This window comes from Gymnoscopelus microlampas, assembly GCF_963454915.1.
Source record: "Gymnoscopelus microlampas genome assembly, chromosome: 9".
In the NCBI taxonomy this organism is placed as follows: domain Eukaryota; kingdom Metazoa; phylum Chordata; class Actinopteri; order Myctophiformes; family Myctophidae; genus Gymnoscopelus; species Gymnoscopelus microlampas.
Genome location: NC_139946.1, coordinates 15,618,359 through 15,638,093, shown reverse-complemented (window position 1 = coordinate 15,638,093; position 19,735 = coordinate 15,618,359). Strand labels below are relative to the sequence as shown.

Here is a 19,735-nt window from a genome sequence, read left to right as displayed (position 1 = left end):
CGGGTGTCTCGCTCCATTGTTGCTGGACAAAGGGAAAAAAAAGGAAGGAGGACTAGCGTTGAGGGTGTTTCTCGCCCTGCCGCTTGGATATATACCGCAAGCATTGGGGGTGTGTCTCGCCCCGCTGCTGCTGGTCGCTGGACAACAATAGAAATAAAATAATAATAAGGATTAGCGTTGGGAGTGTGTTTCGCTCTGCCGCTTTTGAGGGACCGCGGTGCGCGGCCCACTGTTATTATTATACCGTTAGCCTCCGCTGCTGCTTGGCGCTGGCAATGTACGCCATCTGTAACACGTGCTCGGCTGTTCTGGGATCAGAGGATGGCCATGACCTATGCCCACACTGTCTTGGCATTGGGCACCTGAGGCAAGCCTTGACAGAGGACGCTTGCACTAATTGCGGTACCATGTCTTTCACTGAGAGGGAAGAAAGGTTGGCTATGGCTGAGGAGGACACCCAGGTGCCTCCCTCGGGAATGCCGGTATTGAGCCCTGTAAGGGGTAGTTCTAAGCGCCAGCGCCTATGTACTGAGGCCTCAGGCGCCGAGAAGAGACGTAGGGAGGATCCGTTGTCTCGCAAAGTGGACACATTGACCTCTGAGTTTGCTCAAATTAAGGCTCTTCTTCTCAACCTGCAGCCTGTGGCTCCCCGCACTGATGCTGTGGCCCCGGCGTCTCCACTCCAGAGCGGAGATGGGGACTATGACCATGATACTGTCAATGTTGCTGATCAACATGAGGACGATGCGATGTCTATTGCAGCCTCGGACTCCCAGTTTGCGTCCGGAACGGCAGGGCATGAGGACCTAGAAGAAGAGGGCGGGTCCCCCACCCACTCAGTGGCAGGCTCTCAGGGGTCTGGAGCAGATGCTCATGGGCCTGGGTTCAATGCAGCTAGGGAGGCCATTCAGTTGGCCTTGTCACAGCTTGGGCTAGACGCCCCCCCTGGGGAGGCCCCCCCTCCTAATGCCTTCTTCAGGCACGCTCAGCAGTCCTCTTTCAGTGTGCCACCGTCTGAGGACTTCATCAAGGAGCTTCAGCGATGTTGGTCGGATCCCAGGGCCAAGGCCGGTCTCCACCTGTCACGAGACTGCAGGACCTTGGCGGCCATGGACAAAGCGGGGGAACATGGGTTAGACCACGTGCCGGCTATGGACCCTGCCATTGCATCCTTAATACTGTCCCCAGATGAGGCCCTCAGACCAGATGCTCGTTGTCCACGAGCACAATGCAGGGTCACCGATGACTACCTCACTAGGAGCTACGATATAGCAGCCCGGGCGGCGCGTATCGGAAATTCTCTTTCCCACCTTATACTTGCCCTAGACCAGTCCCTCCGCACGGCGGGGGGTAATGCCCCGTCACAGAGCCTGAGTGAGGCCTCACTCCATGCTTTCGCTTATATGACGAGGGAACTTGGCAGACTGATGTCCACCCTGACTTTGGCCCGGCGCCAGGTGTGGCTCGCCCAGGCCCCATTGTCGGAAGGGTGCAGGAGGACACTCCGCACACTGCCTGTCATTCCGGGCCAGATGTTTGGGCCCGCAGCTCAAGAGGCCTTGGAGCGCAGTGTTCAAGCGAACAAGTCCAGGCGCCAGTTTGCGGACTTACGCCCAGCACCGCCACCTCAGCATAGACGCACGGGTACTCCGTACCCTGCAGCCAGGGGCCAGAGCTCCTCGGGAGCCAGACGTCCCTTTCCGAGGCAGGGCCAACCCGAACAGGGCCCCCAACAGCCTTCATTCCGGCCGCCCACAGGCAGGGCTCCTAGGCGTGGGGCCCCTGCCAGCCGATCCTCTAAACCATTTCAGGACCAGGGGGGTCGGAGGTGACTCTCCCGACCCGGGCCCCAGCCGGTTCACCCCGCAACATCTCAGCCGCTGGGAAGCCTTGACTTCAGACCCTTGGGTGGTGACAACGCTGTCCAAGGGTTACAGGATTCAATTCAGACGTCGGCCCCCAAGTTTCACAGGGGTACGAATGACGGTGGTCGACGACCCGCTGAGGTCTCAAGCCCTCAGCCGGGAGATTTCAGAGCTCCTAGAGAAGAGAGCCATAGAGTATGTACCTGGTTCAGCTCAGCTAAGAGGGTTCTACTCCATTTATTTCCTTATTCCGAAGAAGGACGGCAGCCTTCGGCCGATCCTCGACCTCAGGCAGTTGAATCAGTACCTGAAGGTTTTTCGTTTCCGAATGCTGCGCACAGTGGATGTTCTCCAGGCTGTGTCAGAAAACGATTGGTTCACAAGCATCGACCTGAAAGATGCTTATTTTCATGTGCCAATAGCACCACACCACAGACAGTTTCTCCGCTTTGCTTTCAAGGAGCGGGCTTATCAGTTCCGGGTGCTCCCATTCGGGCTCTCTCTCGCCCCCCGGATCTTCACCAGATGCGTAGCGGCGGCGCTTGCTCCGCTGCAAGCCAGAGGCATGCGGATCCTCCCGTATTTAGACGATTGGCTGGTATGTGCTTCGAACCAAGAGCAGGCACTCAGCGATACGTCCACCCTTCTGGCCCATGCCGCTCAGCTAGGGCTCACGGTGAATCTCGCCAAGAGCTCTCTGGCTCCCAGTCAAACCACTGTGTTCATCGGCATCGCCCTCAACTCAGTTTCAATGCGGGCCTGCCCCTCCCCGCGGAGAGTGGAGGATATTGTGGGCCTTGTTGCTCGTGTACGGGGGAGTACAAGGCTGACATACGGCCTGCTCCTTCGTTTGCTGGGCACATTGATTGCGGCATCCGCAATTGTGCCCCTGGGACTCCTTTCGTTGCGCCCCCTGCAGCTGTTGGTCAACGGCTTAGGCCTCGACCCCAAGAGGCACCAGAAGAGGCTGGTGAGGAACTCCAGCCAGTGCCGTGGGCTGCTAGAACCCTGGAGAAGGAGGGCGAGTCTGTGCCGGGGCGTCGCCATGGGCTCACTACCCTCTCGCCGGGAGATAGTGGTGACGGATGCATCTCTCTCAGGCTGGGGGGCTGTGTGGAATCACAGGACAGTCAGAGGAACCTGGGCCGCTCAGCAGGGACTACATATAAATGCACTGGAGCTCCGCGCAGTGTACTTAGCCCTCAAACATTTCCTTCCAGCCTTGGAAGGGAAACATGTCCTTGTCCGATCAGACAATACGTCAACGGTCTACCATGTGAACCATCAGGGAGGTGTCAGGTCCAGGCAGTCTCTGCAGGAGGCTCAGAGACTTCTTCAGTGGGCTTTTCCTCGCCTTGCCAGTCTCAGGGCAGTACATCTGCCAGGTGTTCACAACCAGGCTGCAGATATGCTTTCTCGCCAGAGTCCTCCTCCAGGCGAGTGGAGATTGGACCCCTCAGTGGTCCAGGAGATCTGGGAGAGGTACGGGAGAGCAGAAGTGGATCTGTTTGCTTCGAGCACATCAACACACTGTCGACTGTGGTTCTCCCTGTCGGATCCAACCAGTCCATTGGGGCAGGACGCATTAGCCTACCCATGGCCCCTAGACTGCCTCTTGTACGCATTCCCTCCAATTCCGCTGCTCGGGCTGACACTTCACAGAATCGCCACATGCGGTCACACGGTGCTGCTGGTGGCTCCATACTGGCCGGGGAGGATATGGTTTCCCATGATCCGACGGCTTCTCAACGGAGCACCTTGGCCTCTCCCATCGAGGCCGGATCTCCTGTCGCAAGTAGGGGGCCGCATTTGGCATCACCAGCCAGATCGGCTCCAGCTTCATGTTTGGCCCCTGAGAGGCCGGGTTCACTGATGAACTCCTGCGACCAGGCGGTTGTCCATACCTTGCTTAACGCTCGTGCACCCTCCACTAGAGCGCTGTACTCTAACCGATGGAAATTGTTCCGTAGTTGGTGTGAGGGCCAACAGGCGGATCCAGTCATGTGCTCGGTACCAATGCTGCTCCGCTATCTACAGACTTTGCTGGATAAAGGGCTCTCAGCCTCTACAATGAGGGTGTATGTTGCCGCCATTTCGGCTCAGCATGGGCTGGTGGACGGTCGTACTGTGGGATCTCATCCTTTGGTGAGTCGCTATCTGAAGGGGGCTCTGAGATTGCACCCCCCGCATGTCACTCGGGTGCCCTCGTGGGACTTGCCTACGGTCCTAGAAGCACTGTGTTCTCCGCCGTTCGAGCCGCTGGAGCGGGCTGATCTCAGGTGGCTGTCGGTTAAAACCGCCTTCCTCCTCGCCATTACATCTGCCAAGCGAGTGGGAGAACTCCAGGCCCTGTCTGTCGCTAGGGACTGTTTGAGGTGGGCTTCGGATGGGTCGGGGGTTACTATGTGGCCCAACCCCGCCTTTCTTCCTAAAAGGCTGTCAGCCTTCCATATCAACCAGCCTGTCGGATTGACGGCTTATGCCCCACATCCAGGAACGGAGGGATCGCATCCTGATGGTGGGTTGCTGTGCCCCATCCGGGCCCTGAGGCAGTATGTGGACGTGACTTCTGTGTTTCGGAAGTCGGACGCACTGTTTCTCTGTTATGGAGGGCACAGGAAAGGGTGTGCTCTGTCCAAACAACGACTTTCTCACTGGATTGTTGATGCCATTCTGCAGGCCTACGAACTCAAGGGTTTGCCTGTTCCTCCTGTGAGATGTCATTCGACCAGGAGCGTGTCCACCTCCTGGGCTGCATTGAGGGGTGTCCCACTGGCTGACATATGTGCTGCAGCAGCGTGGGCTTCCTCCTGCACGTTTGCCCGCTTCTATAGGGTGAACGTGGCCGCCCCTCATCCCGTGGCGATGGCGGTGCTGTCGGCCTCTTCAACCTGCAACTGATGGTCAGGTAAGGGCAGGTTCCTCGTGACTATGTTGGTATTAGTCATCCAGGTGTTGAAAACACTGCCTCTGGCGGTCAGGAGGAATGAAGTAGAACGAGAGTTATGCATATAACTAAGGTTCTACGAATTCCGGATGACCGCCAGAGTTGACTGTCACTCGGAATCTCATTCTCGACGAAAAGATTTCAAGAGGATGATCGCTGTGTACACCGTACCTATATAGGTGACGTGCGCGTACACAGGTCACGAGTGACTTTGTTGGTATTAATATTCGACCTATGCGCGAGCGCGCGATGAATATCCAGGTGTTGAAAACACTGCCTCTGGCGGTCATCCGGAATTCGTAGAACCTTAGTTATATGCATAACTCTCGGTCTCTCTCTTATATATGCCTCCTTTCAATAAAAACCTGGTGCCTGCTACAGTTGAAACAAATAAAAGATCGCTATAAGTCGTATTATGAATTCTGACTAGTATGTACAGGAATTAAGCTTTTTACTGAAACAGTCTTGATGCTGATGGAATGAGAGTAGAAGAAAAAAAGAATTAAAAGCAAGATTTTGTCTGGATTTAATTTTTAGGAAAATAAAACCATTTCACTGTGTCAGTGCATTGTGATGGGTCAAGATAAATATATGTATGTCACCAGGAGGGTCAGGTCTTTTTATTTCAGAGCACTTTAAAATCCTCCAGTGATCATTCTAAACACTGAACGGTTCCTTATCTTCCTGTCAGGGTTGATCAGCAGAGAGCAGAGTCTCCTGAACCCAGCTGTGTCTCCATGAAGAGTGACCGCTCCAAGGGAGGACGTATTGACTTCAAAGATGGACACCACTCTACTGATCAGAGGTCAGAATGTAAAACTAACAGAAAAAAACACATGATTTAGTTTTATTAAACTCTTCTGACCAACACACACACACACACACACACACACACACACACACACGGACGGACGGACGGGTTTGGAGAGGCAGGGGCTGGAATTTCAATAGTTTAATGAGTGGTGGCCATAAAGACACTTCACATGTAGAGCAGAGACCCGACAGTCTGAACAAGCAATTTTGCGACAGTGGCAACGAAAAACTCCCTCTTAACTGGAAGAAACGTCAGGCGGACCCTAGGCTCTAGGGTGGGGGCCTTCTGCCTCGACCGTGTCGGGGGGAAAGAAGAGAGAGAGAGGAGAGACAGAAAGAGATACAAGTAGTAACAATAACAATAGTAACAAATATAATAGTGTAAGATAGTATATGATAATATAATATAGTACAACAATAATGTGTATACAGTATATAATGGTATAATATAAGGATGTTAAGATAATATACAGTATAGTGTAGTGGTATAGTGTAATGTAGTAGAAATCCACAGTCGTGCTCCATGGAGAGGCCCGTAGGTATGAGACGTACTGTAGATTATAATAATAGTTAATGTTCAATATTTAATAGACATAATAAAACCACCTGACCTCTAATGTCTCTGATTGTCATTGTGTTGTGTTGGTCTGCTATCATCCTGATGTTGTTACACTTTGATACGGAACATGTTGAAACAGTTCATGCTGTATAATCATAAAGTTTAACGAGGGGTAGACATAGCTGGATGGGGAGAGAGGCCTGCTTTATGTGTGTGATGTGCACACAAACACACGCACACACGCGCACACACACACACACACACACACACACACACACACACACACACACACACACACACACACACACACAAATATGTGCCTTAAAAAAAAAGATAAGTGAAATAACATTTTGGTAATGCATGTAAAAGCTGTTGGCCAACTGCCATTTAGAGAGAGAGACTTTAAAACAAAACCTGCATTGACACATTATAATGCTAGTTTCACACTGTATTATCACAATAAGTCGTATTATGAATTCTGACTAGTATCTACAGGAATTATGATTTTTACTGAAACAGTCTTGATGCCGATGGAATGAGAATAGAAGAAAAACTAAATTAAAAGCACAATTTTGTCTGTATTTAATTTTTAGGACACCATTTCACTGTGTCAGTGCATTGTGATGGGTCAAGATAAATATATTTATGTCACCAGGAGGGTCAGGTCTTTTTTTTTCAGAGAACTTTAAAATCCTCCAGTGATCATTCTAAACACTGAACGGTTCCTTATCTTCCTGTCAGGGTTGATCAGCAGAGAACAGAGTCTCCTGAACCCAGCTGTGTCTCCATGAAGAGTGACCACTCCAAGGAAGGATTTATTACCTTCAAAGATGGACACCACTCTACTGATCAGAGGTCAGGATGTAAAACTATCACAATGTCTTTCCTACAGTTAGTGCAGCATCTTAAATTAGTCTGTTATTTAGGTTTTTGATGACTTAGCATAAGTTCAGGTCATGTCCAGTAGTGTGGTGACCTCTGTACACTGCTGTGTCATAGGCAGCAGAGACATCTATAAAAAGATGCTTAGTTTACATTCAAACCATCCTCAATGTGTTGGTAAAGATTAGTAGCTGTCCAGTTCTGGAGGCAGAAAGCAGCTTGATGTTTGGTCAGCTTCGAGTCTATGAGTGGTATGAGACGTGCTGTAGATTATAATAACAGTTAATGTACAAAATGTAATAGACATAAAACCACCTGACCTGTCACCTTTATGTTTTTACACTTTGATAAGGAACAACATGTTTAAACTGCTCATATCATCATAAAGTTTAATGAGGGGTGGCCGTAGCTGGGTAGAGAAGGCTGGTTTATGTGTTAAAGGGTCTCTGTTTATGTGTGTCACTTGGTTAATGTTTACCAAAAGAGTAAGCCTACTTGTTACACAAGCCTACTTCACAATAAAGTGTCTGTGGCATATATGAACTATATTAACAACTTAGCAGCAACACCTCTCCTTTATCTGTCGCCCCTTCACAATAAAGTGTCTTAACAGGAAATAGGTGTAACTTAACAGCGTGGGAGAGCGTGACACAGGGTGGGGAGAGGGACAGGGCCAGAGAGACACGGTGAGAGAGATAGGGCCCCGGTGCGGGGGGGGGGGGGGCAGTCGGAGGGCCGCCTGAGGGTGGAGACCCTTTTCAGTTGAAACAGATGAAACATAGTAAAGGAGCTACTGTCCAGTATTGGAGCAGCCAGGGCAGAAACCAGCTTGGAGTCTATGAGTGGTATGAGACGTACTGTAAATTATAATAATAGTTAATGTTCAATATTTAATAGACATAATAAAACCACCTGACCTCTAATGTCTCTGCTTGTCATTGTGTTGTGTTGGTCTGCTATCATCCTGATGTTGTTACACTTTGATACGGAACATGTTGAAACAGTTCATGCTGTATAATCATAAAGTTTAACGAGGGGTAGACATAGCTGGATGGGGAGAGAGGCCTGGTTTATGTGCGTACGTGCACACACGCACGCACGCGCGTGCACACACACACACACACACACACACACACACACACACACACACACACACACACACACACACACACACACCTGTGCCTTAAAAAAAAGAAAAGTGAAATAACATTTTGGTAATGCATGTAAAAGCTGTTGGCCAACTTCCATTAAGAGAGAGAGAGACTTTAAAACAAAACCTGCATTGACACATTATAATGCTAGTTTCACACTGTATTATCGCAATAAGTCGTATTATGAATTCTGACTAATATCTACAGGAATTATGATTTTTACTGAAACAGTCTTGATGCTGATGGAATGAGAATAGAAGAAAAAAAATATTAAAAGCAAGATTTTGTCTGGATTTAATTTTTAGGAAAATAAAACCGTTTGACTGTGGAAGGGCATGACCCTCACTTGTGATGGGACAAGATAAATATATTCATGTCACCAGGAGGGTCAGGTCTTTTTTATTTCAGAGAACTTTAAAATCCTCCAGTGATCATTCTAAACATTGAACGGTTCTTTATCTTCCTGTCAGGGTTGATCAGCAGAGAGCAGAGTCTCCTGAACCCAGCTGTGTCTCCATGAAGAGTGACCGCTCCAAGGGAGGACGTATTGACTTCAAAGATGGACACCACTCTACTGATCAGAGGTCAGAATGTAAAACTATCACAATGTCTTTCCTACAGTTAGTGCAGCATCTTAAATGAGTTTGTTATTTAGGTTTTTGATGACTTAGCATACGTTCAGTTCATGTCCAGTAGTGTGTTGACCTCTGTACAGTGCTGTGTCATAGGCAGCAGAGACATCTATAAAAAGATGCTCCAGTTATTAGTTTACATTCAAACCATCCTCAATGTGTTGGTAAAGATTAGTAGCTGTCCAGTTCTGGAGGCAGAAAGCAGCTTGATGTTTGGTCAGCTTGGAGTCTATGAGTGGTATGAGACGTACTGTAGATTATAATAATAGTTAATGTTCAATATTTAATAGACACAATAAAACCACCTGACCTAGCAGCCTTATGTTTTTATTACTTTGATAAGGAACAACATGTTTAAACTGCTCATATAATCATATAGTTTAATGAGGGGTGGGGCATAGCTGGGTAGAGAAGGCTGGTTTATGTGTCAAAGGTTCCCTGTCTATGTGTGTCACTGAGCAAGACATAACTGTTTCCCTGTAGCGCTACTGCTCCTGATATTATGATAGGTTAAATGCCCCCATATACACCCCCCCCCCCCTCTTGGTTAATGTTTACCAAGAGAGTAAGACTACCTCATTGTTTTGTTTCTTACCTTTATACCAGTAGTATATGGAGGCTCAGATAAAGTTACTTGATTTCACTTTGAAAAAGTTAAAATGACCAGTGAGCAGCTTTAACGGCACTGTTTATTTCATACAGTACTTGATTTAAATAAATGAACCCAGTACATTTTACTTTGTTCAAACTGACACAAAATGTTGATTCATTCATTCTGATCCGTTAATAGGTCTCTCTCTTATATATGCCTCCTTTCAATAAAAACCTGGTGCCTGCTACAGTTGAAACAAATAAAAGATCGCTATAAGTCGTATTATGAATTCTGACTAGTATGTACAGGAATTAAGCTTTTTACTGAAACAGTCTTGATGCTGATGGAATGAGAATAGAAGAAAAAAAGAATTAAAAGCAAGATTTTGTCTGGATTTAATTTTTAGGAAAATAAAACCATTTGACTGTGGAAGGGCATGACCCTCACTTGTGATGGGTCAAGATAAATATATTTATGTCATCAGGAGGGTCAGGTCTTTTTATTTCAGATAACTTCCTCCAGTGATCATTCTAAACACTGAACGGTTCCTTATCTTCCTGTCAGGGTTGATCAGCAGAGAGCAGAGTCTCCTGAACCCAGCTGTGTCTCCATGAAGAGTGACCGCTCCAAGGGAGGACGTATTGACTTCAAAGATGGACACCGCTCTACTGATCAGAGGTCAGCTTGTAAAACTAACAGAAAAAAACACATGATTTAGTTTTATTAAAATATTTATTAAACTCTACTGATCAAATTGATCGCCAATTTTCGATTGATTTTTAGCCATTGTCGTCCGTTTTTCTTTAATAACACAGGCTAATAGAAGGTCGTACGGCGACAAACTAAATACCTGAGTAAAGTTCACATTAAGTTGCATCCAACACATCTACTGACACATCCGTCAGCCTTACCGTTAGGCCACTAGGGGCAGTTGAAATTCCTTTTTTTAAACCTTTTTTTCCATTCTGGAGAGGGCTCTTTTTTACAGACGGGTAAGAGCAGAGGCTCGAGTCCCCTTTCATGTCTTTGTGTGCACGTGCCTGCACACACACACACACACACACACACACACACAGAGGCATGTGTGCGTGCGTGCACAGACACACATTTTGTGCATTTACAGATAGATATACAACCAGTAAAACCACCTCTACTGTCTCTGTTATCATGTTGCATTGGCCTGAAATCACCCTGATGTTGTTAGACTTTGATACTGAACATGTTTAAACAGCTCATATAATCATAACGTTTAATATCTAACTCACATTATAAGATGCACTTAATTTTATTGTTTCAACAGACAGTACATAATTATGAAATTATCTAGTGAAATGTGTCTAGTGTTCAATATAGATGCCATGTAAATTTACTGTTTGGGCTTTTTCTTTTGAGAGGTTTTTTTATTTATTTATTTTTTTACTTTTAACCTTTTCCCTCCGAATGATTTTATTGTATCTAAATACATATTATGAACTCCTTTCTTATTTATAAAGTGTTTTTAACATGTGTGGATAATCACTCTCCTCCAAACATAAATGTCTTAACATTAAACTAAATGTTGTAAAACTAAATTAAATGAATGGTTTAGGCCTAGCCTACATATTGTGATAATGTTTAGTCTTCAACAACAAATCATAAATCCTTTTGCAGTGCATTACAACTTTACAACACTGCTGATTATAATATACAACATATGGTTTTCACAGCTGTAAGATAATGACACATCAGAGTATACAGTAAAAATATCAGTGTTCATTTAACTCTGAGAGAGTAAAACATGTAACCAAATGGACCCTTCAAGTGGAATCTGACCTTTCCATAGCAGACCTTCTATTAATGCATCACATTGTGACATATTGAACAACGTTATAAACCACAGATAATTATAATGTATTAATGCATCACATTGTGACATATTGAACAACGTTATAAACCACAGATAATTATAATGTATTAATGCATCACATTGTGACATATTGAACAACGTTATAAACCACAGATAATTATATTGTATTAATGCATCACATTGTGACATATTGAACAACGTTATAAACCACAGATAATTATAATGTATTAATGCATTACATTGTGACATATTGAACAACGTTATAAACCACAGATAATTATAATGTATTAATGCATCACATTGTGACATATTCAACAACGTTATAAACCACAGATAATTATAATGTATTATTGCATCACATTGTGACATATTGAACAACGTTATAAACCACAGATAATTATAATGTCCGCTTTGAAAATACTGGCCGTCTTGAATGACTTTATGACTTAATGACTCTGAGCCTCTGGTGTCTACTGGAGGAAAACAGAGGAGGGTCATGACTTTTTCATTTTAGTCAATAATATTTATATATAATATTTATTTACCAGCTTAATCTATCTTGTTGAAATGTGGCTAATTTGACTTGAATTGTGTTAAAAAATCAAGTCAAAGATTGTCACTCTTCATGGAGACACAGCTGGGTTCAGGAGACTCTGCTCTCTGCTGATCAACCCTGTCACCATGACAACCAACATCAAACATTACATTTATTCATCAGCTAGTCACACATTAAACTTTTATTTAAATAGAGTGTGTGTGTGTGTGTGTGTGTGTGTGTGTGTGTGTGTGTGTGTGTGTGTGTGTGTCTGTGTGTGTGTGTGTGTGTGTGTGTGTGTGTGTGTGTGTGTGTGTGCGCGCGTGCGTCCTCCACAGAGACCAGCAGATATCTCAGGGTCCCAGTGGTCAGTCAGCTCAGGAACATCAAACAGAGCTGGACTCCATATTTAAGGTATGTCAATGTAAATCTTTACTATATCTACAAATAACATGATGACTTGATCACAATAGAGACACGTAGGCTGTGTGTCCACCAAAGCATTTGATCCCACATGAACTGTATTTGTCCATGAAGACTGAAATGCCTGAAACATCTATTATAACTTTATTTTACTTTTTGCCATTGTTCTCTGAGCCAGTCTTATGAACTGGGTTTTACAATGAGGAACACTTCTCATAGGACTAGTTCATAAATTAACTTTTTATAATTATATTATATATTATTTTAAACACTCAAAGTGTGTTTGAGGTTTGGTATTTATTGTTTGATGACAATTCACCTTCATCACAAGGACATCAGTTTGCTTTAGGGAGATATTACATTACCAAGACCTTTCTTCCATGACACTGTGAAAATGACCAGTACACTGTTACCCAGTGTAATTAAAAGTGATGGACTTTAAATCAATTCATATAATAAAGGAACATCCGCACTCTCTTCAGTTATATTCTTGATGTATTTCTTTAGGGTGAACAGCCACAGCAGACAGTCTATCTAGAGAAACGGACGCGTTTCGGCACGTCGGCCTTCCTCAGCATTTCAAAACACAGTTTTGAAACGCATATATACTCAATAAGTAACTCAGACAACATTAGTCACTTCATACTGGGGGATCCTGAGGCGTTCCATGGCCAGCATGGAGATATAATCCCCCCGTCTGGTCCTTAGTCTGCCCCAACCAATCAATCAATTCAATATTGTTAATTTAAACGTTATTATATTATTATGTGTTTCAGCTGCTTGAAGAGAATCTGGTAACATTAGTGAAGAAAGAGATGAAGAGGTTCCAGAGGGTTCTGACAACAGATTACCCAGAATGCTTAGAGAGTCAGAGGGAGGAGGGTGAGGATGAGGAGGAGAGGAGAAGCATCACAAAGGGAGCTCTGAAGATCACACTGCACCTCCTGAGGAGTCTGAAGCAGGAGAAGCTGGCTGACATCCTGGAGATCAGTGAGAAAGTCTTTATTCACACCTTTAACATGATGGAGAGCAGTAAGAAAGTCTTTATTCACACCTTTAATATGATGGAGATCAGTAAGATAGTAAGATAGTGATAGTGATAGTAAAGTCAACAACTCTATGGTCAATGTAAACATATATTATGTCCAAGCAGATCTCTATGATTCTTAGAAACAATTCACACAATAAGCTGGAAAAACTATAACTTATGTGTGTTACTTTATATCAAAATAATAATAGGACTAATAATACCCTTCCACATGTGCATACGGAAAGGATAACTTTAATCTGTATCAGAAGTGTAGTAGACACACCAAGAATCAAACATCTTTAGGATTTAATTGTCACTAGTCATACAGGTATATGCAGCTAAAAGCAATACTCTGCTAACAGCAACATGACAACAATAACAACAGTAATAATAATTATACAGATATTCTAAGGTTTTTTAATTACTATCTGAGAGGTCACTTACGTTAACATATATACTCACTGGTGTCTTCCATGCTTTGGTCATTTAGAAACTCTTGCTCCTGTCAGTCAACAACAACTCAAATCTACTCTGAGGAAGAAGTGTAAGAATGTGTCAGAGTGGATTGCTAAAGAGGGAAACCCAACACTTCTGAATCAGATCTTCACAGAGCTCTACATCACAGAGGGAGGCAGTGGAGAGGTCAATAAAGAACATGAAGTCAGACAGATTGAAACAGCATCCAGGAAACCAGCAAGACCAGAGAGACCAATCAAATGTGAAGACATCTTTAAACCCTTACCTGGACAAGATGAACCAATCAGAACAGTGATGACAAAGGGAGTGGCCGGCATTGGTAAAACAGTGTTAGCTCAGAAGTATGCTCTGGACTGGGCTGAAGATAAAGCCAACCAGAATATCAACTTCATGTTTCCCCTCACTTTCCGAGAGCTGAATCTGATAAAAGAGAAGAAGTACAGCTTGTTGGGACTTCTTCATCACTTCTTTGGTGAAATCAAGGAACGAGGGATCTGCAGCTTAAAAGAGTTCCAAGTTGTGTTCATCCTTGATGGATTAGATGAATTGAGGCTTCCTCTCTTCCAGAACACTGAGATTGTAACTGATGTCACAAAGCCAACCTCGGTGGACGTGCTGCTGACCAACCTTATCAACGGTAAACTGCTTCCCTCTGCTCGCATCTGGATAACTACACGACCTGCAGCAGCCAATCAGATCCCAACTGATTATGTTGATAGGGTGACAGAGGTGAGAGGATTCACCGATCCACAGAAGGAGGAGTACTTCATCAAGAGATTCGGGGATGAGAAGCAGGCACGCCCAATCATCTCACACGTCAAGAAAACCAAAAGCCTCCACATCATGTGTCACATTCCAGTCTTCTGTTTGATCACTGCCGCTGTTCTGGAGGACATTTTGAGAACAGATGTGAAAGGATTGCTGCCAAAGTACCTGACTGAGATGTACCTCCACTTCATGTTGGTTCAGTCCAAACAGAAGAAAGTGAAATATCATGATGAAGCTCAGACACATTCTGACCAGAATCCAGAAAATACCAAGATCATTCTGTCTTTGGGAAAACTGGCATTTGAACAGCTAGAGAAAGGCAACCTGATCTTCTATGAAGCAGACCTGAGAGAGTGTAGCATTGATATCAGAGATGCCTCTGTGTACTCTGGAATGTTTACACAGATCTTTAAAGAGGAGTATGGTATGTACAAGGACACAGTGTTCTGCTTTGTTCATCTTAGTGTTCAGGAGTTTCTCGCTGCTCTTTATGTCTTTGTGTCCTTCGTCAACGATGGTGTCAACTTACTGTCAGGACCACAAACAACCTCCATTTGGTCCAACGTATTTGGTGGCCAACCTAATTTAAATCAACTCTACCAAAGTGCTGTAGACAAGGCCTTACAGAGTCCAAATGGACACCTGGACTTGTTCCTCCGTTTCTTGCTCGGCCTCTCTTTGGAGACCAATCAGAAACTGCTGCAAAGACTGATACAGACAGGAAATAGCTTCCAGACCAATCTTAAAACAATCAAATACATCAAGAAGAAGATCAGGGAGAATCCATCTCCAGAGAGAAGCATCAATCTGTTCCACTGTCTGAACGAGATGAATGATCATTCTCTAGAGGAGGACATCCAACAGTACCTGACATCAGGACATCTCTCCACAGACAAGCTCTCTCCTGCTCAGTGGTCAGCTCTGGTCTTCATGTTACTGTCTTCAGAAAAGGACCTGGACGTGTTTGACCTGAAGAAATACTCCGCTTCAGAGGAAGCTCTTCTAGGGCTTCTGCCTGTGCTCAAAGCCTCCAATAAAGCTCTGTAGGTTCATTGATAATTGGATATATTTAATATATGTTATGGTCTTTCTTTGAAAGAAAATCAAATAAAACAATCGTTACCACTAATGCTTCTTCAGGCTAAGTGGCTGTAACCTGTCAGAGAGTTGCTGTCAGGAGTTGTCGTCAGTCCTCAGCTCCAGCTCTACTCTGAGAGAAGTGGATCTGAGCAACAATGACCTTCAGGATTCTGGCGTAACCCTGCTGGCTGTGGGACTGGGGAGTCCACACTGCATGCTGGAGACCCTCAAGTCAGTATAACTGTGTTCAACTGTGTTTAAATATAACCAAATATGTTTCTAAATTCAATGGAACAGAATGTAACATTGTGAAACTTCTTGTGTGTGTGTGTGTGTGTGTGTGTGTGTGTGTGTGTGTGTGTGTGTGTGTGTGTGTGTGTGTGTGTGTGTGTGTGTGTGTGTGTGTGTGTGTGTGTGTGTGTGTGTGTGTGTGTGTGTGTGTGTGTAGTTTGTCAGGATGTCTGGTCACAGAGAAAGGCTGTTCTTCTCTGACCTCAGCTCTGCGCTCCAACCCTTCACATTTGAGAGAGTTGAACTTGACGTACAATCATCCAGGAGAATCAGGAGAAGCGATGCTGTCTGCTGTTGTGAAGGATCCACTCTATAGACTGGACACTCTTAGGTATGAGAGACGCTGTGTGTGAATGTTCATAGTGTCTACTGTCTATTCAGACCATGTGTAAACACCAGACATCACATAGAGACTTGGTCTGTGTGTGAATGTTCATAGTGTCTACTGTCTATTCAGACCATGTGTAAACACCAGGCATCACATAGAGACTTGGTCTGTGTGTGAATGTTCATAGTGTCTACTGTCTATTCAGACCATGTGTAAACACCAGGCATCACATAGAAATAAGTTAGACAATTCATCTCTGGCAGCAGGAGGCTGTGAGCGTGAGACAAAGAAGAACACAATATTTCCATAGGATTGCACTTGCTTCTGCCAGCTGACCTCTGATTATAAATGAATACTAGGTGGTCAGACCCTGAGCTCTGTGTCTGCAACAAACATGACTAACAGCCCATCCAATCAGAATGTAGTAGTGTTTTGTCTGATATCTTTCAATCAGCCAAATAATTAATTGCAAATGAATTTTGATTAGGTGTGTAGGACTCACGTTTGGGTGGGATGGATGACTGGATAGTTACATTAAATGTATACAGTTTTGAGCCTACACATTTTTGGACACATTTGGCAACCTTTTACGCCATGGTTCCTATGAGGTGAGCCATCTAGAACGTTCATTTAGGATAAAGAGGGGGTGTCCCTCTAGAAGTGTGTGTGTGTGTGTGTGTGTGTGTGTGTGTGTGTGTGTGTGTGTGTGTGTGTGTGTGTGTGTGTGTGTGTGTGTGTGTGTGTGTGTGTGTGTGTGTGTGTGTGTGTGTGTGTTATAGCAAACCAGTGCACTAGTGTGATGTTGTTAGGAACGCATGTCCCTCGCTTATATAATACCTGTTGTACCTGTTGTCATAGTAACTTAGTGCAGAACCACTTGGAGGCCAGTCTATGATGAGTACTATGACGTCATGTTGATGACATGAGGGATCTCCATATATGGTCATATAGGGACATAGAGAGACAGACAGATAGAGAGATATGTGGGTTTTTGGTTCTGGAAAACAGCTGATCTGACAGACTTCCCTCTCAGAACATCACTCCCTCTGGTCCTCAGTGATACACACTAAGCTTAAAGTTCATCAAGATATGCACAACTCACACAGACAGAGATTGTGTGCATTTATACAGTATGTAGATTCTCACATCCTGTCCAGGTCTCCGCCAGCTGGCGGAGACCTGTGCTCCGAGGAGCACTTTTTCTAGTTTCTTAATGTAACTTATCCTGAACACACACTCATTTTATGTCCTTACCATTGGTGTTTTACAAGTCAGGTGATAGATTATTATATACTGCATATCTACTAACTTGGCTGAATGTCATTCCAATGTATTGGAATGACAGGTACAGCAAATGCCATGACATTTAGGATTCATAGATAGCCATCAAAAAGTGTGACTTCCTTCCCTCCTTCAAAACCACCATAAAAGAGCACCTGTCTGCAATTTGCAACTGGACCTAGACTAGTCTTCTAGCTTGCCAAAAGAAATTACCCCCCCCCCCCATACACAGTTTTTCTGTAAATATACTTTTACTGCTCCTAGTATTGATGATTTCTTGTATAGTATTTTATTTTATGTCTTTATATGTCTTGATGAATTGAATCCATGTTGTTTTATCCTTTTGGCATTATGAATAAAGTATTCAATAAATCAATCAATACCTTTGATTGAATAAATGTCAATAAACACACGCTTGGACCTCTTCATGTTGACAAACAAACAACTATAGTTGGAGCTTGTATATCTGCTATTAAAATAATAGCAGATATACAAGCTCAAAGAGGATACAGTACACACGCACGCACGCACGCACGCACGCACACACGCACGCACGCACACACACACACACACACACGAAAAAGTGATAAGATTTAGAAGACATTTTTAGAATGGGCCTCAGGTCTTTAAATGGGAATCACTGCATGGTAGTCATGCTTTAGTGTGACGTGTCTTTCACCTTGTCTGAACCAATGACTGCTGGCCACTATGTCAAGAGCTCCTTGAAGCAGTTCATTAATATGCATTGCTGCACTGTCATGATGAGATTGAATTGATGTTCATTTGGCGGAATACAGTGTCCCGCTGGGAAAAAAATTATGCAAAGACTTCATTCTTTTTTTTATGGATCTCGTCATGGAAACTCATTATGACTTGAAATGTTAATGTTAAACTTAAGCCAAAGGTTGCAGTAACCGCTGTAAAAATGGACTGTCGATCATTTGGTTGTAGTCGGTATATGCACCACATTTGTTTATTGGCCCTGTGATTTCAACTCTTTAATATTCTGTTGGTGTAGTTACAGTACATGTTACATGTGTCAGTAGTGTGTGGAAGAGTGTTAGTGTGGCAGTAGAGAGAGAGAGAGAGAGAGAGAGTGTGTGTGTGTGTGTGCGTGTGTGTCTGTGTGTGTGTGTGTGTGTGTGTGTGTGTGTGTGTGTGTCAGTGAGTGGGTCCAGGTGCTGCTTATCTGCTGAGTGCTGGATGCCAATCATCAGCCCTTCCAGTGATTGGTTTGGGTTGCCTACTTAAAGGTGTAGTGAAATGAAAAATATGTTTTTCACACTTTTAGAGCATATCCGTGGTGATCATAAGGGCGTACCTAACAATAGATGCCAAAATAATTGGGGAAAAAAACATTTGTGTATTTTTATATCAAAAGTCCCTTAAAAGCCAATCTCAATTACTTCCTGTAAACTAAAACGTGCTGCGTGATGACATAACGCAGCTTTCATGAATATAAATGAATCTTGATTACATGCACCTGTTTGATTCCCATAGCTGCACGTTCTTCAAACACAGCTGATTTTAATTACAGAGCTACTCCGTTTTGAATCTCATTCAAGATGACATCCAGACGGTGTATTACTAATTTTAAACTTAATCTGCACACTAAAATATGTATCTGAAAACATTATAGGTTAGAAATAAGCCACGTAGTAGCAAACGTGCTTAACTGGTCATCTCTCTCTCATATGTAAACAAGCACTAGCCCTGTTGCGCACGGCCGAAGTGATTGAGATTCCAACTTCCCATAGCCTGAAAGGATGGGACCCTCTGATTGGTTGAGAGTCGGTTGAGACAACGTTTCAGACTGAATCTTCAAAATAAAATGACCGAAAATGTCACTGTACTGCATCTTTAAGAGCGCCAAACACTTGCCAACTTTGGCAGTAGGCTACTTGTTGTAGTGCTGTCCCCTGCCATATCCTTGTCTAGTTCTGTTGATATCATTTGCCATTCCTACTTGTACTCAGTTAACCAACCTTCATTAAGCTTAGGCTTACTGTTGTGTAAGAATTTCTTAAGGTATATTAGTGGTGGTTTGGGTCCACCTTTCGAATTGAACCTGCTAATTTTAAGAGTCCTCAGAGCAGCCATAGGCTGACTGTTTGGTTTGCTAATGCTAAAGCAGTTTGACACAATTCAACTTTGATCAAACACTGTTGTGTAGATAGTAGTACTGGGCTGGCGCCAGCTTATTGTACAAAGCCAACTTTTGATCAGGATTTGGTT

The 19,735-nt window shown here is 44.2% G+C and overlaps 1 protein-coding gene across 1 annotated transcript; it reads left to right on the top strand.

Moving 5' to 3' along the window:
• Positions 1-6,965: 6,965 nt before the first annotated feature.
• LOC311051234 (protein NLRC3-like) lies at positions 6,966-15,841 on the top strand (the record flags this gene model as incomplete). Its single annotated transcript, XM_084065711.1, has 6 exons — positions 6,966-7,039; positions 8,688-8,801; positions 12,161-12,236; positions 13,022-13,235; positions 13,766-15,563; positions 15,661-15,841. The coding sequence occupies exons 1-6, from the start codon at positions 6,972-6,974 to the stop codon at positions 15,839-15,841; spliced, it is 2,451 nt and encodes an 816-aa protein (XP_083921837.1). The 5' UTR covers positions 6,966-6,971.
• Between the last annotated feature and the right edge of the window lie 3,894 nt (positions 15,842-19,735).